Below are 25,704 nucleotides of genomic sequence, written 5' to 3' on the forward strand. Positions count from 1 at the left end.
GTCAGATCTTTGACTATTTCTGGACGACTTATAATTCAGTCGTCTCTGGGAAAGTTAAAATTTCAATATTTTATGAAAACTTGACGACTTACGTGTAAGTCGTCCTAGGTTAGTTTTGTAATTGAAAATAAAACTTCATAATTTAACTTAACCAGACGACTTAATATAAAGTCGTCCCTCCAGAAAGACTTAATTTAAAGTCGTCCCGGGGGAAAGCAAAGTCGTCCAGAATTTTTTCCCAATTTTCTGGTCAAACCTTGCTTATCCCGGACGACCTTAAATTAAGTCGTTTAGCTGGGACGACTTTCATCTAAGTCGTCTGGAGAAAGTTAATTTCAAGTTTTATTTTCAATACAAAACTAACCTAGGACGACTTACACGTAAGTCGTCAAGTTTTCAAAATATTGAAATTTTAACTTTCCCAGAGACGACTGAATTATAAGTCGTCAAGAAATAGTCCAAAGATCTGACACGATTCGGTCAAATGCAAACTACTAGCCGTTTCTCGTAGACGACTTATATATAAGTCGTCTGAAGTTTTTTTTTTAACAAACAAAGCCGGACGACTTAGAATTAAGTCGTCCCTTTAATTTTCAATTGCAAAAGTGACCTCTTTAGACGACTTACCTTTAAGTCTTCTGGACGACTTAATGCTAAGTCGTCTGCGGCAATGTTTATTGAACTTCTTCATTTCTTTCTCTTTTCTCTATGTTTACTAATGTGTTTTATTTTGAATATTTGCAGATGATTTTTCAGTTACATGCAGTGTATGGAGAATGGTTGTTGAGAGATTTCCGTTGGGATTTTGTGGTTGATGATCTCAAAGGAGGAAGATTGTTTTTTTGAATGAAGATTCAACACATGCTGAACTTGTTGCAATGGCTCAAGAAGATTATAACCTGGACATGAGAACAGTGAGTGTGGAGATTAGCTACTCATTACCAGCAGAAATGATGATGGCTCCAGGCAGTCTTCCCATTCATGTTACAAGTGATAGACAAGTTCGAAACTTGCTGGAGATACTCAAAACCCATAGAGTATGTCTTTGTGTATCAAGCCGCAGCAAGGTCGAAACGGTTTCAGAGAAAAGGGATATTGATGAAGCTGGTGAATGGGAAAAAGATGTTGGTGATAATGATGAAGCTGGTGAATGGGAAGAAGATGTTGGTGATAATGATGAAGCTGGTGAATGGAAGAAGATGGGGAGGAGGAAAATGGGGAGGAGGATGCTGATAATTCTATTGTTGGTGAAACGGATCAGAATGGTGGGATTACAGTCTTTATGGAAAGGTTCCAGATGAGGACGAGGAAGATGATGATAATATTTGTTTTGAAGAAATCCAAAAGACATATGCTAAGACAAATGCTATTGAAGGAGGAAAATCGAATGGTACCAGTATCTATGTCAACCAGAGTTTTGTTAGCAAGGGTGCTCTGCTTTCAGAGCTGCGGTTGGCAGCAGTGAGGGGTAAGTTTTCTTTCAATTATACAAATCAACGAAACTCTCGTTGTGGCAACATGTCCGGTTAGCTATTGTGGATGGAAGGTCAGAGCGAGTGTCAAACATGGGACAAACACGTTTTGGGTAACAAAGTATGTGGAAAAACATTTATGCTCAGCGGGAGACCGAATCGCTCAGCGGAGACACTGTACTCCGAAGTATGTAGGTAGTCTTTTCATTGATCGTGTTGGAATCATTGATGGGATAACTCCGCAGCATATCACTGATGCAATGAGGAACATGTTTGGCATGGCGCTTGATTACACCACTTCATACAGAGCACTGTTATATGCACAAAGATTGGTGAGAGGATCAGCAGAAGAAGGGTATTCGCGTCTGGCATCATATCTCGAGCAAATCTCCATTGCAAATCCTGATTCTATCACGGCGATAGAACTTGATTCTATGAAAAGATTTAAGTATCTATTTCTCTCTTTTGGAGCTTCTATCAAAGGTTTTAAGTATCAGAGAAGGGTCATTGTGGTGGATGGAACTCACCTAAGTGGAAAGTATGGAGGAACTATGTTAGTTGCAGCCGCACAAGATGGCAATTTTCAGATATTCCCATTGGCTTTTGGGATCGTGGATGAGGAAGATATACCTTCTTGGGAATGGTTTTTCACAAAATTGGCTAGTTGTATATCTCATGACAAGCCTCTGGTGATAGTCTCCGACCGGCACAAGGCCATTAAAAGTGCGTGTGATAAGGTGTTTCCTTGGGCAACCCGAGGAATATGTTATTATCACCTTCAAGATAACATTGTCAAAAAGTTTAAAGGGAAACATCTCATGTACTTGGTGAAAGGGGCTGCTTATGCTCACACGGTTTACGATTTTGACCGTACATGGCTGAGATACGGAGTGCAAACCCGGAACTTGCAACGTATTTGGAGAAAGCCGACGTCAGGCTATGGTCAAGGGTTTATTGTAAGGGGAACAGGTTCAACATAAAAACAAGCAACATTGCTGAATCTATTAATTCCGCACTGAAGCGAGCAAGAGGATTTCCGATTACGTTCCTGCTGGAGTTCATAAGGCAGAAGTTAGGAAAATGGTATTGGAAAAGGAGACAAGATGCTTTGAGTCTCACAACTGAACATAGCGGGGGTGTTGAATACTTGCTTGCTGTTCGAGAAGAGATAGCGGGTACGATGACGGTCGAACCAATTGATGGATGGCATTTCTTTGTCAAAGGTGGCAAAATGGACTGTGTGGTTGATTTGGAACATGCAAAGTGTGATTGTGGTGTCTATGGAGTGGAGAAAATACCTTGCTCTCATGCTATAGCTGCTGGAATACATGCTGGTTTGCATATCTCCACACTTGTATGTCCACTGTACTCAAAGAATTATCTGTATGCAGGATACTCAGAGAATATATATCCTATCGTGTCACAACATATTGAGGAACGAGAATGCTTTCCTCCAGAACTAAAGCGTGGTCGGGGGAGACCGAAGAAATCAAGATGGCAATCTTGGTTGGAGCTATCTAGGATGAGAGGACACAAACCCAGGAAGAAACACAGGGCACGGAGATGCTCAAACTGCAAGGAAACTGGCCATACGAAACCACAATGTACACAACCAGTTGACTAGTTGTCCAGACGACCTAAATTTAAGTCGTCCAGTCTTGATTACCCGTCCAGACGACTAAATTTTTAGTCGTCCAGTGTATTTTATTTTTAGACGACCTTCTACTAAGTCGTCCAGTGTATTTTATTTTTAGACGACCTTCTACTATCCCTTCAAGTGTATTTTATTTTTAGACTACCTTCTACTATCCCTTCAAGTCGTCCAAACCTTCTAGACGACTTATTTGTAAGTCGTCCAGTTGGAAAACCTTCCAGACGACTTATAATAAGTCGTCCAAACCTTCTAGACGACTTATTTGTAAGTCGTCCAGTTGGAAAACTTCCAGACGACTTATTTCTTCCAGACAACTTATATATTTACAAGTTCAAATACAAACACTAATCTTCCAGACAACTTATATATTTACAACTTATATATTTACAAGTTCAACTTATATATTCAAATACAAAGACAAGTTCAAATACAAACACTAATCTAATCATACAAGCCCACGAACTTATCACCATCCACATTTTCTTTTAGATGCTGATCAACAAGCTCCTTCCATATATCCACCGCCATATTATCCCTCATTTTCTTTGCGTTGCACCTAGCAAAGTCTTTAGGGTCAAAGGAGACACCGAGAGCATGACATTCAATGTACTTTACAGTGTACACGCCACAATCACCATTGTTGGCCGTGGGTACACCTTTCAGCGGTCTCTCATATGTGTATGGCTCCAACCCGTATTTGACCCGTATTTCGTCGGTGGCTGCGCACTCAACAAGCAGATAAGGGACCATCTGGAGAAAAGGCTCCATTATCGCATCCCATGCGTCTGGTACACTAGATGAAGGTATGCTGTCCCAGACGACTATGTGCCTCTTAGGGATCGATATCCAAATAGCAACCCAATGCTTGTCGTCCAAGTTCACTGGCGCATAGATATCATCAATGTCCTCCCCCCACTTCTTGTTTGATTGGCAAAATGAAGGTATTGATCCGTCATAAAAATACGACGCCCCACCAGGTAGAACTCTTCCTAAACCTTTGTGATCAGGTTCCGATGTTTTGAAGAGGTGATACTGCTCTCTCCAAGACTGGGAAAAGTTGTGATCCAGGAAGCACATTCGCTCGCTCCTGAAAGCTTGTGGGTTCTCCTGATACCTCTGCCTTAGCACATTAATCCAAGCATCTATATGCTGCATATTAAATATAACAAGTTAGAAGTTACCAGACGACTTAAATATAAGTCGTCTACGTGGTCGTCCAAGTAGACGACTTTCCAGACGATTTATCTTTAAGTCGTCTGGAAAGTAGTCTACTTGGACGACTTTGTAGACGACTTAAATCGTGTGCAGAAGACTTACGCAGTCTTCCAGCCATCCTCTGGCTGTCCGGAGGAAGTGGTACCACCTTGTTGGTGATGTACGTGGTTTGTCCTCGGTCTTAGTTAAATAATGACTGCAAACAAAAAAGCAATCAGTTTTGGACGACTAAATCAAGCTATTATGGGTAAAGCAATCACTTACGGATCAGTTTTCAACCAATCAGCGAGTTCCTTCAACTTATCTTTCTTTACTGGCGGAAATGGATTATAGGCTCCCACTTTATCTTTTTTTTTCTCTGCCGTATAAGGAGATCTCACAGTGGGAGCAGGTTTCTTCTCTTGCTCGTTTACTCTTTGCACGCTTGTCCAATACAACCAGGCTCGGTTCTGAAACTGGATCGCTTGGCTCGGTGGAAGCGAGGCTCGGTTGTTGATCGGTGGAAGCGAGGCTCGGTTGGTGATCGGTGGAAGTGACAGCAACAATCTCTTTGAGGTCTTATTACCGAGTTCGCCTCGTTTGCTGTATCCTCCGGCAACCATCTCTGCAATAAAAGTTGCACACAAGTTAACTCTGGACGACTTAAACAAAAGTTGTCTGGACGACTAGTTGGACCTGGACGACTTAAATTAAGTCTTCCGTGGTCAACTAGTCGTCCAGACAACTTACGTTTAAGTCGTCCAGGGTCAACTAGTCGTCCAGACAACTTTTACAGTCGTCTGGACAACTAGTTAACCCTGGATTTGATACTAACCTCTTTGATTTGAGGAGGCTGTTTCTTTTGAGGAGGAGGCTGTTTTCTTTTGGGGAGGAGGAGGCTGCTGCTGTTTCTTTTGAGGAGGAGGAGGCTGCTGTTTGGTTTGATGAGGAGGAGGCTGGTTACTAACCACGGTTTCATTGGCATGAGGGGTAGCCTGTTTGTTTCTACCCCCGGTTTCTTTGGCAAGAGGGGTAGGTTGTTTATCTTGAGGGTAGCCTGTTTGTTTCTACCCCCGGTTTCTTGGCAAGAGGGGTAGGCTGTTTATCTGAGGTAGCCTGATTGGTGACACCAACCTTCTTCTCCACAGCTTCCAATCTATCGGACAACTTCCTAAACTCCCTCATGCACTTATTAAACCCTTTTTTCATGCAGTCAGCTACGCCCTTGAACATAATTTCCAACTCCTCTCTGGTCACCCCCTCTAGCCTCTTCTCTAGCCTCTTCACTAGCCACTTTAGGAGCCTCTTTACGAGCTTTCTTCCGAGGTCTTGGATTGTCTTCCTCCTCCTCCTCCTCCTCCTCCAACACAACCATCTCTTTGGCCTTCTTTGATGGAGTCACAACCTTAGGTTTTGTATTGACCTTAGTACCAGTGACTTCCCAGCAATCCATGGTCCACTTCCACGGTCTCCGCTCATACATGACTTTAATGATGTTCTCCGCGGGCAGGTCCTCAACCTCAGAGTCCCATTTTGGCCACATTTCACTAATGTCCTTCTCAACAAAGTTGATCACGCGGGTCTGCAGTAAATAGAAGAATCGAGTTAGATATTTGAAAAAAAATACTAAATAGACGACTTAATTATAAGTCGTCTACTAAGTCGTCCAGCTGGAAGACCTTCCAGACGACTTATAATAAGTCGTCTAATAAGTCGTCCAGATGGAAGACTTTCCAGACGACTTAATTAAGTCGTCCGATAAGTCGTCCAGCTGGACGACCTTCCAGACGACTTATAATAAGTCGTCTGCGCAGTCTTTTGGATTGAAGTAAATACCTGACTCAAGATAGCAGCTTTCATTGATCTGCGGCCTCTGCTGCCCTCGTAAGCCAGTATCGGTGGAGACGGACTGTCTGCTCTGGGACCACCAATACTAGCACCCAATTCCGGCATAGCTGTGTACGTCCAGACCTGAAGAACTTGTATAAACCCATCCACGGTGTAACAGCCAGCAATTTCTTTGTTCCACAAAGAGTCCATCAGCACCTTAAACGCGACTCTCCCCCATGGATAATTCTCAAACCGTTCTAAATCCATCACTAGCCTTGCCAGAGTAGATCGTGTAGCGGTTGAAAACTTTCTCCCTTCAATGAATCCAGTGAAGATGGAGAGGTACGCGAGCCGCTTGCGATCTTCCCTGGACCAATCCCCGCATCTCTTCAGTGCTGCTATTATCTGATCAGTAGTTGGCCCAGCTTCCAGATGAACTCCCAGCATCCCCCAGAAAGAAACCATCTCTGGGGTAACGTCACATTTTGGTGTCTCAAGGTCCTCGATGTACTCGCAGTTTAGACCAGTGAGGTTTTCAAACTCTAACAGTGAAAACCTCAAAGGTTCTGGACCAACGAGAGACCACATCTCATACTTCTTCTTAATGTCCAGCTTGAAACTGAGCATGTAGTGAACCAGCCTTGAAGCCCAACCAAATCCCTGCTCCTTGAACTTGATGAAAACTCCCAAACTCGACTCCTTGAGCTCTTCAAATTCGTCATCAGTAAGAGCTTTCCTAAGAGCAGTATGCAACTTGCTGTTATCCGTATGATACGAAATGCTATTGTGGGCTTCTGGCTCTTCCCCTGATGTGTATAACCTACGGGGGAGTTCTGGAATATCCATCCTTTTTGTCTGCAAAATAATCAAAGACAACAATATAAGTCCAGACGACTTAGTAGACGACTTATAATTAAGTCGTCTGGAAAGTCTTCCAAATGGACGACTTATATTTAAGTCATCTACTAAGTCGTCCAGTTGGAAGACTTTCCAGACGACTTAAATTACTTACAAGTCTTCCAGTCGCAGAAGGAGTTGGAGTACTCGTCATTGCGGTTATAGATCTGAAAAAATAAACGTGAAACGGTGAGAATGAGTAAATTGATAGAGACAACGTTTTATGTTCATCTTTTCCTCGAGATTGATGACTTAGCGGCGTTAGGGTTTACAGAGAAACGGCGCTAAGGTTTACAGAGAAGAAGCGGCGGCGCTAGGGTTTAGAAGAAGCGGCGGCGCTAGTGTTTAGAACGTTGGTGACCACGGTGGCGAGGGCGACGGTTTGTTCGGAAATAGTGGAAGCGGCGGCGCTAGGGTTTAGAGGAATCGGCGGCGCTAGGGTTTAGAGGAATCGGCGGCGCTAGGGTTAGAAGAAGCTGCGGCGACAACGGTGAGAATGAAGTGAGATAGATAGCCGACGTTGAGAACGATGGTTTGTTCGGAAATCGTGGGAATTCGAAATCGCCTTTGAGAGAGAACTGTTAGGGTTTCTGAATTTCGCGAAAAATGAAACAAAAAAAAAATCACCTTATATATTGGGTAAATAATCCGGTTAGCTTTAAAAGTACATTGGTAAACTTTAAGGTTTGGTCCGGTTTAGACGACTTATTCTGGCTGATAATGTACAACAGACGACTTAATATTTAGTCGTCTGTTTTCAGACGACAAAATATTAAGTCGTCCTAGACCCTAAAATGAACCCCTAAACTAAAATGACTAGATTAACTAACTAACCACGTTATAAAATCAAATTATACTTAAATAGTGTTTACTATACACAGAAATGAACACGCATAAGTAATTTTAAAAATTTTCAAAAACGGTTTTAATGCTTTCCAAAATCTAACCCTAAGAACACATACAATACTACAACATATGTTGATGAAACATAAACTTAAGAATATCATGACTCACTACTTTCACTCATCTATGCTGAAAACAATTGAAATTTGTTATATCTTAATTTATACCTCCTAAGACATATGTTAATTACATAATTCCCATTTTTCACTTATCAAAATATTTTTTACAAAATTTTTAAATTATGTTTAAGACTAACTGTCCAGACGACTTTCAGTTAAGTCGTCTGGACGACTTATTTTCAAGTCGTCTAAACAGACGACTTGCGAGGGGTAGAAACGTAAAAAGAATTCCGTTTTTTTGTTTGGTCACAAGGGGATAGTTGTAATTTCAATAGCCTTTTAGGTTACTTTTGCCTTTGACCCAAGTTGGGGTATTGTTTTGGGTTTGACTCCAAGTTTTGAGTCACACTTGGCAATTCTCCCTTTAATTTATGACACAATCTTTATGCGTTTGATTTTAATTTTGTGATATTTTTAGATTTTGATGATTGAAGATTGCATTATGTAAAAATGAAGTGAATGATGATATAAAAAAACAAAATTAGTTGATGTGATTCGATATTATTGTATTTTGTTATCGTTAATCTATTAATTGATCTTGTTGTCAATGTTTATATCTATGATGCTAACAAGATCACACAGTACATAAATTCACACCGAATTTTACCAAAGATTTTGGTTTGCAAGAATATCAACAAGATCTTGTTGTAGAAATATTTCTTGTTTGCGTCTTAATTCGGTTAGTTCAGTTTCAAAAAAAATTACCAAAGCTTTTGGTTTGCGGTTAGTTTGGTTAAATTTTCGATTTAAATTAAAAAAGTTCAAAAAATTATTTAATTTTGGTTAGTTCGGTATTTGGATTTTGGTTTAGTTAGGATAGTTCAGTTTGAATTTTTGGTCAAGATTGGTATTAATTGGTAAAAAAAAAATTAAAAAAAAAAATCGAACAAAACAGTTACGAAACGGAAAATCAAAATTTTTTTAGTTGTCGAACCAAACCCAACCTTCAAACGGAATTAAGCAAAACTAAATTTTACCGGTCGGTACGTTTTGGGTAATAACCGCAGGCCTACATGCGGCCATTGTTTGAAAAACAAGTTGTGTGGCTCTCTCCCATTTATCTCCTTATCTTTCCTCTTCACTTTTCCACCTCAAATCTTCATTATTTTATTCTATTACAATCTCCCTCCCTCATACTTTTCATCCTTTTGTTTATCCCCCAACTTTTGTCATAGGTCAAAGCCCGCCCCACCCACCATCTCACAATTATTCAAGAGATACACTAATAATAAGCAAGATGTTATGGAATAACTTATAATTTATAGTATCGGGAAATTTAAATAAGAGTAGAATTCAATACCCGTAGGAAGCAAATAACATTTAATATGAGAGAAAAAGTTTATTATAAGGAAGAAGAAGAAGATGTAATTGTGTACAAGAAGTGAGATGAGTGATGGTATTTATAGTGAGCAACAATACATAAAATATCAAAGATGGTGCTTGATTTGGTAAATGAGTGGGTGATCATAGTGCTTGATGAGTAGATGATCATAGTGATTGATGAGTAGATGATCATAGTGCTTGAGTTGGTAAAGGAGTGGAGGATCATTTCAAAGTTTATCTTATAACACTCCCCCTTGATCATCCATCTTGTATTAAGTTTCGTAACACTCTCCTTGGGGACCGGTGTCACTCTCCGCTCTCGCTTAACGTCTTTGTTGCCTCGTTAAAAACCTTTCTAGGAAAACCCAATGGGAAAAACCATAGTTAGGTAAAAAGAGTACAACTACGTAAGCTCCCCCTCGATTGAGCAGTCATAGATCCTTCTGATGACGCATTCCAATGTTATGGACATGTTTTCTGAATACCGAAGTAGGGTGATTTTGTGAAGAGGTCGGCTGCATTGTCGCATGATCGGACATATCTTACTTCAATCTCTTTCTTCTTCTCGAGCTCTTGAGTGTATGAGAAGAACTTTGGATGTATATGTTTTGTTCTATCACTTTTGATATATCCTTCCTTCGTTTGAGCAACACATGCTGCATTGTCTTCATATAGAATAGTTGGCCCCGTACTTTTGTCAATCCCACTACTTGAACAAATGTGTTGGCTTATTGATCTTAGCCATACACATTCTTTACTTGCTTCATGGAGTGCGATGATCTCAGCATGATTTGAAGAGGTAGCCACAAGCGTTTGTTTCTGAGAACGCCAAGATATAGCAGTGCCTCCGATCGTAAAAACATATCCTGTTTGCGATCGGGCTTTGTGTGGATCTGAAAGATATCCTGCATCTGCAAAACCAACCATTTGACCATTTGAATCTTTAGGGTAAAATAAGCCTAAATCAATAGTCCCTTGTAGGTAACGAAAGACATGTTTAATTCCATTCCAATGTCTTCGTGTTGGAGATGAGCTAAATCTTGCTAGAAGATTAACAGTGAATGATATATCAGGCCGTGTACAATTTGCAAGGTACATCAACGCTCCAATTGCACTTAGATATGGTACTTCCGGACCAAGTATCTCTTCTTTTTCCTCAGGTGGTCGAAATGGATCACTTTCAATGTTAAGTGATCTAACGACCATTGGGGTGCTAAGAGGAGTTGATTTATCCATGTTAAATCGTTTCAACACTCTTTTAGTGTATGTGGATTGATGCACAAATATACCATTTTGTGAATGTTCTATTTGTAGGCCAAGACAATACTGTGTCTGTCCAAGATCTTTCATCTCAAATTCTCCTTTGAGATAGTCTGATGCCTTTTGTATTTCTTTTTGAGTTCCAATAATATTTAGATCATCAACATATACCGCGATTATCACAAATCCGGATGTTGTTTTCTTGATGAAAACACATGGGCATATAGGATCATTCACATATCCTTCTTTTGTTAAATGTTCACTGAGACGATTGTACCACATACGTCCAGATTGTTTTAACCCATATAATGATCTTTGCAATTTTATTGCACATAACTCTTTAGGTTTGGAACTTAATGCTTCTGGCATTTTAAATCCATCAGGGATTTTCATGTAGATATCAGTATCTAATGATCCGTATAGATAAGCTGTAACAACATCCATGAGACGCATCTCAAGATTTTTATCAGCGGCTAGACTCATCAGGAATCTAAATGTGATCGCATCCATTACAGGAGAATATGTTTCCTCATAATCAATACCAGGTCTTTGAGAAAATCCTTGGGCTACAAGGCGAGCTTTATACCTTGTAATCTCATTTTTCTCATTTCGTTTTCGAACGAAAATCCATCTGTACCCAACTGGTCTCACATCTTCAGGTGTGAGTACAATAGATCCAAACACTTTTCGTTTGTTAAGCGAATCAAGTTCGATTTGTATTGCTTCTTTCCATTTATTCCAATCATGTCTCTTTTGACATTCATATATGGATTTCGGTTCTGGATCATCGGTATCTTCATTTACCTCACTTGACACGATATATGAGAAAGCATCATCAAGGTCATTTTGTTCATTTCTATTCCATATCCTTTTATTATGGATGTAATTAATAGAAATCTCATGATTATCTTTCGATTCATGATGCTCTGATTCATCAGAGTCCTTATCATTTATTTCTTCCAAAATATTTTCTGCTATTTTGGGTGCATCATATATTTCAGCTTTCTTCTGTTTCCTAGGATTCTTATCCTTAGAACCAGCAGGTCTACCACGCTTCAGGCGTGTTTTTGGCTCTCGTGTGTCATCCTCCTTTTCTTGTTCATTTGGCATTTTGATACGAGCAGGAGCATTTGCAGCTGGTATATGAGATTTAGTTACCGTCTTGGTATCTGCAAATGCATCAGGTAGCTGGTTAGCTATACTCTGTAAATGCATAATTCGTCGAACTTCTAGTTCTGACTCTTTAGTAGGAGGATCAAGATATAACAATGATGGTACACTCCATTTTATATCACTTCCAACATTTTTGTTTTCTCCCCCTAGAACTGGGAATACATTTTCGTCAAAATGACAATCAGCAAAACGTGCTGTAAAGACGTCACCAGTCTGTGGTTCTAGGTATCTTATAATTGATGGAGAATCACAACCAACATATATTCCCAACCTTCTTTGTGGTCCCATCTTTGTTCGTTGTGGTGGTGCTACAGGCACATATACCGCACAACCAAAGATTCTAAAGTGGGAAATGTTTGGTTCTCGACCAAACGCTAACTGTAGTGGGAATACTTATGGTATGCACTCGGTCTGATCCGAATGAGTGCTTCTGCATGCAAAATGGCATGTCCCCATACAGAGGTTGGAAGTTTTGATCTCATGATCAATGGTCTTGCAATCAATTGCAGACGCTTAATTAAAGATTCAGCCAAACCATTTTGCGTATGAACATGAGCAACCGAATGTTCAACTTCAATTCCCATTACCATACAATAGTCATTGAATGCTTGGGATGTGAATTCACCAGCGTTGTCTAGTCTAACTCTTTTAATAGTATAATCAGGAAACTGTGCTCGCAGTTTGATTATCTGAGTTAGAAATCTCGCAAATGCCACATTTCGAGATGATAATAGACAAACGTGTGACCATCTACTGGATGCGTCAATTAATACCATAAAATAGTGGAATGGTCCACATGGTGGATGTATCGGTCCACATATATCACCTTGAATTCTTTCAAGGAACTTTGGTGATTCTTTATCGATTTTGGTTGGCGATGGCCTTACGATCAATTTTCCTAGAGAACATGCAACACATGTCATTTTATTCCCTTGAGAAATCTCCTGGATTTTCAATGGATGACCATGTGAACTTTCTATGATTTTACGCATCATTGTAGTGCCTGGGTGGCCAAGGCGATCATGCCATAACGTGAACTCTTCTGGGTTCCGTTTTACTACAAGATTTGATTCGATCTCATCGATATAAGTATGATGTAATCCCGAAGGAAGTTCTGGAAACTTTTCCAATATGTGTTTTCTGCCACATTTTTCAGAAATTACATACATGTATTTCTTTCCATCCTCAGTTGCAGACTGAGTATCATATCCGTGAAGATATATGTCTTTAAAACTCAACAAATTCCTTTTAGAACTCGGAGAGATATAAAGCATTATTTATGGAAAATTTTGTTCCATTCGGCAAAGTAAAGTTTGCTTTACCAGTTCCTTCAATCACGTCTGCAGGACCTGATATTGTATTGACGACAATTCTTGTCGGTTTTATATCAGAGAAATATCTCTTTTGTCTCAGAATAGTGTGCGTTGTTCCACTATCTGGTATGCATATTTCACGAATCCGTTTCTTGGATTTTGCTCCATTAGTATTTTGATCCATTTCTGAAATTATCATAAACATTAAATAAAAGTGAAACGTGAAATTTATTCATTGATTATATAAAGAAACACACAATAATTATACAAATATTGTTGTTAAAACAACATTATTCTTTGAAAACATAATTATTATACATTACAAATGAGGACTATTCAGCAGTCTTATTAGAAACATTTCCGTACTCTTCAAGAGTATTCTAGTCCAGCTCATTTGCGAAATCAGAGGATTCAAGGTATGAGGTCCCTTCAACGTTTTCCGTGAGGTTCACCTCTTTAGCCTTTCCTTTTATGGATTCTTGATATAACTTGCACAAATGTGGGGGAGTACGACAGGTACGGGACCAATGTCCTTTACATCCACATCTGTAACATACAGTCTCACTTTTCTTTGTGGTATCCTCTTCGGTTTCTTTGCCTTTATGAGGTTGTTCAGATCTAACCCATTTGTTAGATCTAATACTTTTAGGATAGTAAGGCTTTCCACGTTTGTTGTTGAAACGCCGACCACGACCTCGATTGGTATGGTTTCTCCTTCCCGAATATTCTACCGCCGCCGTAGCATTCACTTCGGGAAATGCCTTGGCTCCCGTGGGTCGGGAATTATGGTTTTTGATTAGTAACTCATCGTTCTTTTCAGCCAACATGAGTGTTACCATCAATTCAGAAAATTTGGTGTACCCACATTTTCTGTAAATTCGGGATAAGACGTTGTGTTCTTTGTGGAAGGTATTGTATGTCTTGTCAAGCATTTCTGCTTCGGTGACAGGGTTACCACAATATTTTAATTGTGCAACTATCCTCAAGATAGTGGAATTGTAATCTCTAACCCTTTGGAAATCCTGAAACCTCAGGGTTTTCCACTCTTCAAGAGCGTGAGGGAGATTGATTTCCTTTTGATTATCGAATCTGTCTTTCAAGGCTTGCCATAGTACAGCTGGGTCCTCAACGTCTCCATAGTCGTGAGTTAGATTCTCATCTAAGTGCTTCTTCAGGAAGATTATCGCCTCGGCTATATGCTCGGGTGGCGATTTGTTACCGACTTTTATAGCTTCAGATATCTTTTTTATTACAAGATAAGGTTTCACATTTGTGACCCATCTGACATAGTTTTCGCCGGTTACTTTTAGAGCCGGGAACTGGAGTTTCTCGATGTTTGCCATTTGTATTTCTAAAACACAAAATAGTAATTTTATTAGAACTTCATAATTTAAAAACCGTTTACATTAATCATACAAGCAATTACAAGAGAAGCGATGTAAATAAAATTAAACCGATATTCATCTTAAATTCACTCGGAGTAAATTCTCCAACAATAAACCATAAATAGAAACACAAATAAAAATGGCACATAAAAACAAAAGTGCGCGAATCATCTTTCTTGAAATGAAAAATCGGAGGAGAGCGATTTGAAATTTTTGAGAGAAGATGAAATATTTTGGATGATGAAATGGAGTGAAAATGAGTTGTATTTATAGATGAAAATTACTGTTCATGACCGTTGGAGAAAGGGGAAATTTTTGAAAATTTTCTTTGTGACCGTTGGGGTTAAATCGAGTGCACCAAAAATTAGTCTGAAAATATCGTATTAAACGGTCAATCAAATCTATAAAATTTCATAAAAGTGAAAAATTATGACAATGAAATATTTATGTTATATGACAACAAATCATGCGACGGCTCAGCCGATCAATGCAGAATAATAAATAAATTATACGGCGGCTCGCCGACCAATTAATAATAAACAGAATATAAGGCGGCTCAGCCGACCAATAAATAATAAACAGGATATAAGGCGGCTCGGCCGACCAATAAATAATAAACAGGATATAAGGCGGCTCGGCCGACCAATAAATAAATTAAATTACTAGTAAATAATATAGGCGGTATTCCGGCCATTATAACATGATATAAATAATAGTAGAGGCGGTATACCGACCATTATAACAGGGTATAAATGATACAAATAAATTTTACCGAATCGCAGAGTGATCGTGCTGATAACGTGTTATGAAATAACTTATAATTTATAGTATCGGGAAATTTAAATAAGAGTAGAATTCAATACCCGTAGGAAGCAAATAACACTTAATATGAGAGAAAAGTTTATTATAAGGAAAAAGAAGAAGATGTAATTGTGTACAAAAGAGTGAGATGAGTGATGGTATTTATAGTGAGCAACAATACATAAAATCAAAGATGGTGCTTGATTTGGTAAATGAGTGGGTGATCATAGTGCTTGATGAGTAGATGATCATAGTGATTGATGAGTAGATGATCATAGTGCTTGAGTTGGTAAAGGAGTGGAGGATGTTTATCTTATAACACAGAAAATATAAAATGATAAGAGTAGAAGAGCATATTTGAAAAGTATTACAAATACATTGTGAACCATACGTACCTAACCGCAAAAATTTTTCTCCTTGCTCTTATCCGCCACGCGTCTAGAGAGTCCAATAAGCGACGCTACGTGATTGGGATAAACCAAATAACAAATAAAAAATTCTTTAAAACATGCAAATGAAGTTAAAAATATATATATATATATATATATATATTAAGGACGGTATATTAAAGAGGTCTGCGAAGGTTGCTCAAAAAAAAAAAAAAAGAGGTCTGCGAAGAAAAGGCCCTCAGGAGCTTCAGCCTTATTCAGAGGTTAACTTCTTTCTCCATTTTTGATTTTGGCAGAGTTTACTACTTCGACTTCTCCGCTTGTTACTCTATTACGTATATATATGGTCTCATAACTCTCTGAATCGATCATACATATTTGTTGGTTTATGAAATAGTATTATATGTTTCTGTTAGTGCTTATTTGAGTTGATCGTAGTCATGTGTGAATATACTCATGTTTTAGCTCTTTCCTATGTTTGGGGATTAGGTAAGTTTAAGAAAATTTGTAACTTTATTTTGTAGTGGGGAGAAGGAGAAAAGAGGTTAGGAAAAATGGATTATATGAATGGACCAGGGAGACACCATCTGTTTGTACCAGGACCAGTGAACATACCGGACAGGTAGTCCGGGCGATGAACCGAAACAACGAGGATTACCGCTCACCAGCAATCCCGGCACTTACGAAAACATTGTTGGAGGACGTGAAGAAGATATTCAAGACAACATCTGGGACACCATTTATGTTTCCCACGACCGGGACTGGTGCTTGGGAGAGTGCCTTGACTAATACGCTATCTCCTGGAGACAGGATCGTCTCGTTTCTGATCGGACAATTTAGCCTGCTTTGGATTGACCAGCAGAAGAGGCTAAATTTCAATGTCGATGTGGTTGAGAGTGAATGGGGACAGGGTGCTAATCTCCAAGTCCTGGCCTCAAAGCTCTCACAAGACCAAAATCATACCATCAAAGCCATATGCATTGTCCACAATGAAACCGCCACTGGAGTCACCAATGACATCTCTGCTGTCCGAACCATCCTCGGTCATTAATTTATCACAACCATTTCTTTGTTTTTCTTTCTCTGCTATTATTATTCACTTACGCAGCTTTATACGGGCATACACACAGATCATTACAAGCACCCGGCTTTGCTTCTTGTGGACGGTGTCTCGTCCATATGTGCGCTCGATTTCCGAATGGATGAATGGGGAGTGGACGTGGCCTTGACTGGCTCGCAAAAAGCCTTATCTCTGCCAACAGGCCTTGGGATTGTGTGCGCCAGTCCAAAAGCTTTGGAAGCAACCAAACTTCAAAGTCTCTCAAAGTCTTCTTTGATTGGAATGACTATCTCAAGTTTTACAAGCTCGGAACATATTGGCCATATACACCTTCCATTCAACTCCTATACGGTCTGAGAGCTGCCCTTGATCTTATCTTTGAGGAAGGACTTGATAATGTCATTGCCCGTCACGCTCGTTTGGGAAAGGCCACCAGGTAATTAAGTTTATAGCTTTGTGACCGACCATATCAATACAATTTAAACAGCAACCCTTTTCCTAAAAAGTGCCTTTGGTTTGCTTATAATATTAAGTGGTACCATTATGGATCTACTTATTATGTATAACTAGAAACAAATAATCGACCCAATTAATACATCTATTTACCTATAACGACATAAATAGTTAATCTTCATATCATCCCTCACAAAAATTTAGGAACCACTAGCTCTTACAATATCATTGCTATACTATATATACATTGTTATGAAAAATATAGCATAAAATAATAGAATACGAGGATTATCCAATGTAATTATTCATGTAACTAGGTTGCAAATATTTTAATCTTTCTTCTAATGGGATTTTAACAAGAAAACAAATCCAGTGAAATTTAGTTTAGTTCTCTTTCAAAATTCTAATGATTTTGAATATCTATGGATTTCCGATTTGAAGCCATTTGGAAGTAAGTGGAGAGGCCTATATAAATTAAATGATCTCTGATTACGATGTGAAATATCTCAAACAAGAGACTTTTAGCACACCAATTGAGCTACAACTAAAAGTTTGTTTGTTAATATGATCATGTATACGTAGGCTGGCGGTGGAAGCGTGGGGCCTGAAAAACTGTACACAGAAGGAGGAGTGGATAAGTAACACAGTGACAGCAGTCGTCGTGCCACCGAATATAGACAGTACGGAGATTGTGAAAAGGGCGTGGAAAAGGTACAACCTAAGTCTTGGTCTTGGTCTCAACAAAGTGGCGGGAAAAGTTTTCAGAATTGGGCACCTTGGAAACCTTAATGAGGTACGTTTGTAATACAGTTTTTGATTAATATGATCACACTTTAATCACAGTACCCATTAACACGCAGTTGCAACTTCTTGGGTGTTTGGCTGGAGTGGAGATGATACTGAAGGATGTTGGGTACCCGATAGTATTGGAAGTGGAGTTGCAGCTGCCTCTACTTATCTTCAGCACCACATCCCTCTCATTCCTTCTAGGATCTAATTCATATCCCTGTGTTCTCTGTCTTTCTTCTCTCCTCTCAATGTATAACAAAACTCTTTGTTTTCTCTTTTCTCCACTTCTTTTATATATTACTAAATTATCTATCTTTTATGTGCAATTATTTCCAACAAACTTATTAAAAAAGGTCAAATGTATTTCTTATTCACAAATAACTTCATTTCGATACGTTCACTTTAGTGGATACACTGTTAGTGGATCCAAACTCGACCACTCCCTCCGTTTGAGTTCTTTCACACCCATTTGGTGCAAAGAAGTCCAGAGGCAGTCATTTTAAAAAATAGTTGAGATGTTGTATCAGTAAAAATCATTAAATTTTTTAACACTTTTATTATCACTTAAGCATTGTTTAGAATTCTTATAATCTATTTATAAGCCTTTAAAACTAATTTATAAATCTTTATACTTAATATAACTTAGAAATCTTAAATTATTTGATTTGACAATAGTGATATAAGAAAACTTGTGTCTTATATTTCTATTGCCAAATATCAAATATCAATAATTTAATATTTTAAGCTATATTACGTTTTAAGTAATGTTGAAGATAATTAATTTATGAAGTCAATTTTTATATTTAGAGTAGGACGGCAGCTGTTTTTTCATGCTTACACGATTTTTGGTTTTCGGATCATACCTTCCTCCTACCTCCTAGAAAATAATGATGGGTTATTCTTCTTCTCCTTGATTTAAGAAATAATATGTTGTACTCATATCATATTGATCAATAAAACAATATCTTTGATTTATTCTTCTTGCTTTATTGTTTTACTCTATGTTCCCATAATATCACAAATATCCCTACATTATCTTACCCTAACAAGTAGCATGAATTATAAAAACTTATAAAATCACAGTTAAGTTTTATTAATCATTTGTAAAAGTATGCAAATATTTATAAAGCTCTATAAACCAGTTATAAGACTGATTAAGCAATGTATAAAATTTTATAAATTAGTTTTATATGCTTATAAGTCGATTATAAGAGTTTTAAGCAATGCATGTGTGATGATGACTGTTTTAAAATATTAATAATTGTTAGTGGTAAAACCCATCAACTATTTTTCAATCAAAAGAAAACCTCTCAACTAAGTTTTCAACATTATAAATCATCAACTAAGTTTTCAACATTATAAACCCTCAACTTATAAATCATTAACGTATGTCTGTCATGGTGTTTTAGACGTATGGTGAGAGATGTTAACAAAAATAAAGTTGAGATTTCGAATCTTTAGTTGACGAGTTATTTTACGACCCAATTTTAGTTGATGGGTTTTATTATCAAAAACTCTTTTAACTTATAATCAACTGCCATACCTAACGAAAGTGCAGCATACAAATACTATATTCCGAAGCCACAAAATGATACTGTTACGGAAAATGAAATTTGTTACCAAATTTGTCTTGCAAAAATAGTGTGTTTCCCATCCTTCCCTCTGTCACAACATCAGTCACATCAGCAGCTCTTTTATTTAGCTAACGGTTGGCTGTAACCAGCACATTAGCTAGGAAAACTAAAATTGCAGTAGAATTTAAGGTTAGAGGAGACTGCGGACATTTTTAGAGTTGTTTCATCCAAGAACTTAAACTCGTACACTTTGCGTTATCTTTTATTCTACTTGCAATTATTTACACTATATGAACTCATAAAAATGTATTTCTATTTTGTGGACTTAAGTCGATCTCTAATCTTAAAGATACCAACAATCTAAAACTCTGTATTTAATCAGAAAGTAGCAATGCCATAAACCTCAAAAGATAATAGAATAGAAATCTATAAATATCGCAAGAAGATTAATGAAAAAAATAGTAGTCAAGGGAAAGTGACCCAATTGTTTCGGTGTTCTAAAATAACAAAACTAAAACAAGAAATTAATAAACAAAAAAGAAAAAAAAATCTTTTTTTGCTTATCATTATTTTTGGGTGCCTTTGTCAAATATTTGCTTTTCCATTTTCACCTTCATGCATTGCTTTCCTTCGTCGTCCCCTCCAAGGACGACGACGGATCTGTCTTTGCATCCACCGAAATAATAAATTTCATCTTCTCTATTTCCTTTGGTTTTACAGATATAGTTTTACCAAGGAAAAAATGTCTTTTCTTGCGCCTTGTCAAATTTTGGAGATGAATATTATATCTGCCCAAGAATTGGCGCCAGTGGCACGGTGTATGAAAACATATGCGGTAGCTTGGATTGACCCCGAGCGTAAACTAACGACTCGGGTAGACAATACGGGCGGAACAAGCCCTACATGGAATGACAAGTTTGTGTTTCGCCTAGATGAGGAAGCACTCTACGATGGGACATCAATAGTTGTTATAGAAATCTACGCATTGCATTGGTTCAAAGATATTCATGTTGGAACGGTACAAACGTTGATCAGCGATCTTGTGAACCCTTCTTCCGGTATGAGATTCGTTACCCTCGAGGTTCTCCGTGCGTCAGGCCGCCCTCACGGCCTCCTGAACATTGCCGTCGGGCTCATCGATAACTCGGGCCAAAGCATGCCTCTTTTGTTCGAAGAAGATTTGATGTTTCACAAGACAAACATAACTTCGAAACCTGTAGGGCTTCGACGTTCCAAAAGTGATACAAGCTCAATGGTGGAATCACCGAGGAAGAAGGTGACGCAACAACAAACCACCCGTGTGAGTTCTACTACAAACTCAGGTTTTGAGAAAGATGAGTTTTCATCTGATTCTCAGATGGTTGTGTATGAGCCTGCACAAAGAAAGACGCCAAATACAATGTCGAGGCAAACAAAGCATATCGTGCATGGGACACCGATGAGGCCAAGGAACACGAATGCATATACTCCCAAAAGGAACAGTATTGAATATGGGACACCAATGAGGTCGAGGTCGAGGCCGGTTGTAATTACAGAGTCTGATTTGGGACCTTCAGCCTCAGTGGTTGCCGCTCAAATAGCAAAAGAGAAGGCTTTGACAGGGAAAGATGCAGAGAGTACTGTGATAAGCGTTGGCGAACGAAGCGTTGAGGGTCTCCGTTCTAAGCTAGAGAGGTGGCAAGCGAATTTACCGGTCGTTTTAGACGTTGGTTCAAGTTATCAACCAAGTTCTGACTACAAAACAAGCTCTAACTTCAAACCTAAATCAAGTTACAAGCCCAATGAAACTGTCCCACGAAATCAACAGATGATTGTAGCTCCTCTTCCAAAGCAGGGTGGGAGGAACAAGAAAGGAGGAGATAATGGATTGTTTTCATGTTTTGGTAACATTTGTGGCATCGAGTGTTCTATTGTTTGTGGTGGGTCTAGTGGACAAAAAGCATCCAAGAAGAAGAAGAAAAAGAAGTGAAAATTTTCAAAACCTTATTTCTTTCTGTTATCGATGACTATATATTCTCATTATGTTTCTATTTCTCAAGCTTGTCGGTTTTGCTACTCAATAATCAAAATCATAATAGTAAGACAGGGACAACGGTATATTATCTCATTATTATTTTTATAGTAAAGAAGAAACTTTGTTTAAGCCATTCTCATTTCAAAAATATCAAAATGCTTATGTCAAGCATTTTTCTGTTGGATTTGTGGTTAAGAAAAAGAAACGATGAATTGCCTTCAGAAGAAAAAGAGAGAAATAAGATTTCAGAAACCTATTATTATTTTTGATAGAATCTAATTAGACCTCACGCCTTTCCAACTGTGTTGCTTGAAAAGTTTTGGCAAATCTAACGCTTCTTTGGTGACAGTCAAAGTGTGTTTCTTTCAGTGTTCTGATTAAGAGTTTTTATTTTTGGAGCTGCTTACATGATAGGCTTTGTTTTTTAACAATAAGCCAAACATAACCCCATATGCACGAGATAGTTTCAGATCGTGATGCGAAATTTTCGCTGATTGATCTACATGATGTATTGTCCTTGTTCACATGGTGTATCAAGAGAGAAGAATGACATAGAAAAACTTGATAGAATATGTTCAGGTCACCTTTTGTGTAAATTTATCTTAAAACAAAAGTTGTAAGTTCTTGAAAGCCATTTAAGTATATTTTTATTTTAGACTTAGAAGACTATTCTTACAGTAGACAATTTTTAGCGAGAAACATAGTTGATAATCATCAACATCATCTAGACTCAGATTTGCAATAGATCAAACGAGAAATCTAAAGAAGATTCAGTTAAAACAAAATAATCTAACGAAGAGAACAAAGGAAGCAAAAACCGCATACGAAAACTTAGGATAAGGTAGCTGAATTAAAAGAGAAGTTTTAAGACAGACATCACAACTGCATTTGTAGTACATAAACAGAAACATGATTGATTTTTTTTTTTTTTTGACGAAACAGAAACATCATTGATTACAAGCAGGAAATAGAGAAAATAAACATTTTTCATAATACAGTCACTACAAGAAAACAGCGGTATACTGAGGAAAAAAATCGTCGGTATGTCGTCGGAATAACGCTATTCCGACGACATACCGACGAAAAAAATCCTCGGAAATAACTCTTCGGAAATTCATCTTTCCTCGGAAATCCCTCGGAAATTTCCGACGGAATTCCGAGGAAATGAATTTCCACGAAATATTCCGAGGAATTTTTTCGTCGGAAATTCCTCGGAATATTCCGAGGAATTTTTTCGTCGGAAATTCCTCTGAATATTCCGAGGAAGATGTCGTCGGAATATTCCGAGGAAGATGTCGTCGGAATATTCCGAGGGATACACTTCCTCGGAATATTTCCAAAATTAAAAAAAAAAATTATAAATTTATTTTTTTAAATTGAAATTCGAAAATATAAAATTAAAATTGAAATAGAAAACATATTTAAAATACAAAAAATAATAAAATAGTTTTTATAAATAAAAAAATGTTTTATAAATACAAAATTAGTTTTAATAAATAAAATATTTTTATAAATATGAAATCATCTTTTTATAAATACAAAATAGTTTTTATAAATACAAAAAATAATAAAATAGTGTTTATAAATAAAAAAATGTTTTATAAATACAAAATTAGTTTTAATAAATATAAATATTTTTATAAATATGAAATCATCTTTTTATAAATACAAAAAATAATAAAATAGTGTTTATAAATCAAAAAAATGTTTTATAAATACAAAATTAGTTTTAATAAATATAAATATTTTTTATAGATATGAAATCATCTTTTTATAAATACAAAATAGTTTTTATAAATACAAAAAATAATAAAATAGTGTTTATAAATCAAAAAATGTTTTATAAATACAAAATTAATTTTAAAATATGAAATCATCTTTTATAAATCCAAAAATCGAATTTATATACAAAGAACGTTTTGTATATTTAAAAATAGTTTTTATAAATACAAAAATAAAAAAAATAGTGTTTATAAATAAAAAAAATGTTTTATAAATACAAAATTAGTTTTAATAAATATAAATATTTTTATAAATATGAAATCATCTTTTATAAATCCAAAAATCGAATTTATATACAAAAACGTTTTGTAAAATCGAATTTATATAGAAAAAACTTTTGTAAATACAAAAATAATAAACAATTTATAAAACAAGTTCTAAATCAATTCAACACAACCAAATCACAATTCTAAACCTATTACACAACAAATCACAATCCTACCCAATCACCCTAACAAAAATCTATCAAAAAACTTCTAAAATCATCAAATCTACTTAAAAACCTAACAAATAGGACCTAAGAGAGTGGGATAGGGTCCTTACATGATTTGTAAGGGAATGGAAAGGATTCGCCGGAGAGATCGTCGCGAGAGAAGGTGGAGAACGCCGGAAGGAGAGAGAGATCGCCGGAGAGGAAGAAGAGAGAAATGGGGAAGAAGATGCAGTTCGAGTTTATAAAACCTTCGGTCTGACGGATATTTTCCGTCGGAATTCCCTCAGTATTTTCAATTTCAATTTTCGCGAAATATTTGGCGGCTTGTTTGCCCGGTTAAATGAAAATATTCCGAGGAAATTCCGACGGCCACTTAAATATCCGTCGGAATTTCCTCAGAATATTTTCATTAATTCGAGGAAAAAGAATATCCTGTGCATATATTTCTATTAATTTATATTGTTCCTCGGAATTTCCTCGGAATATTCCGAGGAAATACCGAGGAACTAGTGTTTGGGGTTTCAAAACATCAATTTTTTTTGCCGTATTTCATTTCTTATACAATTGTAATGCATACCATTGAGGATTCTTTGTATAGATGAGCATAAACCATGAAATAACAAATTTCAAAACGAATTGTAAGTATTCCATTTACCGTTCATTAAAGTGTATAAGTGTTTCTCTTATGTTGTGGGGATTTCGTTCATACAATCGGAAAAGTGTTTATTATAGGGTAAGGAACAAATTTTTGACTTCATAATGAACGTAAGACACTTAATAAGGGTTATATAGGTGTTATTCAAACCGCAAAACGTTGTTTTCGGTTTAAAAACCCTATTTCCTCGGAATTTCCTCGGAATTTCCGAGGGAATTCCGAGGAGGAAACCCTTTTCTTCCTCGGAATTCCGTCGGAATATTCCGAGGAAATTCCGAGGAACTAGTGTTTGGGTTTCAAAACGTCAATTTTTTTTTAAAACGGATCGATCGATGGATATATGTCCAAAAACGCATCGATCGATCACTAAGATGGACCAAAGCGTAACAATGTGATCGATCGATGAGATTATCCCATCGATCGATCTAGGATATCAAGTGTTCCTCGGAATTTCCTCGGAATATTCCGAGGAAATCCGAGGAACTACTGTTTTGGGTTTCAAAATCTCGAATGTTTTTTTATAAACGCATCGATCGATGGATTTATGTCCAAAAACGCATCGATCGATCACTAAGATGGACCAAAGCGTAACAATGTGATCGATCGATGGGTATATGTCCAAAAACGCATCGATCGATCACTTGTTCGTCGGAATTTCCTCGGAATTTTGTGAGGAACACATTTCTCCTCGGATTTCCTCGGAATATACCGACGGATTAATGTTTCCTCGGAATTCCGTCGGTATATTCCGGAAATTCCGAGGAAACCCAAAATTTGGGCTTCCTCGGAAATTCCTCGGGAAATTCGAAGATTTTCATTTTTTCCGTCGGAATGTCCGTCAGAATACCGATGTTTTCTTGTAGTGAGTATCTGTATATGAACACAAAAATTGTGGATCTATTTTCTGACTTTCTTTTTTATATTTAATTTTGGAGCAGTGTCATAAAAAAATTAAATTTAACTATCAAAAAGATTAAAACATTTAATGTCGAAATTGGAAGAAAATATTGAATTCTTTAAATTAATACTATGTGTTTCGCGCGCATGCAGATATAATCATGTTACAGATATTTATTACTATATCTACTATTAATTCATTATAAAAAATTACAAAATTTGATTATTTTACTTAATTAGTGTTTATACATTTTCTATTTCTTAATTTTAATTTTATTATTAAAAAATATGGTTTAACAATATAAATATATATGAGTTAATATTAATTTTAAAA

General features: G+C 37.1%; 1 protein-coding gene and 1 pseudogene across 1 annotated transcript; both read left to right on the forward strand.

The window, feature by feature from the left end:
- Positions 1 to 16,267: 16,267 nt before the first annotated feature.
- Positions 16,268 to 18,387, forward strand: LOC125595397 (annotated as a pseudogene).
- A 1,754-nt stretch (positions 18,388 to 20,141) lies between these two features.
- LOC106410093 lies at positions 20,142 to 21,746 on the forward strand. The gene has a single exon (XM_013850589.3). It carries the CDS (start codon positions 20,332 to 20,334, stop codon positions 21,556 to 21,558), a length of 1,227 nt encoding a protein of 408 aa, XP_013706043.1. The 5' UTR covers positions 20,142 to 20,331; the 3' UTR covers positions 21,559 to 21,746.
- Positions 21,747 to 25,704: the final 3,958 nt, after the last annotated feature.

Source organism: Brassica napus, unplaced genomic scaffold (genome assembly GCF_020379485.1).
Source record: "Brassica napus cultivar Da-Ae unplaced genomic scaffold, Da-Ae ScsIHWf_1048;HRSCAF=1468, whole genome shotgun sequence".
In the NCBI taxonomy this organism is placed as follows: Eukaryota; Viridiplantae; Streptophyta; class Magnoliopsida; order Brassicales; family Brassicaceae; genus Brassica; species Brassica napus.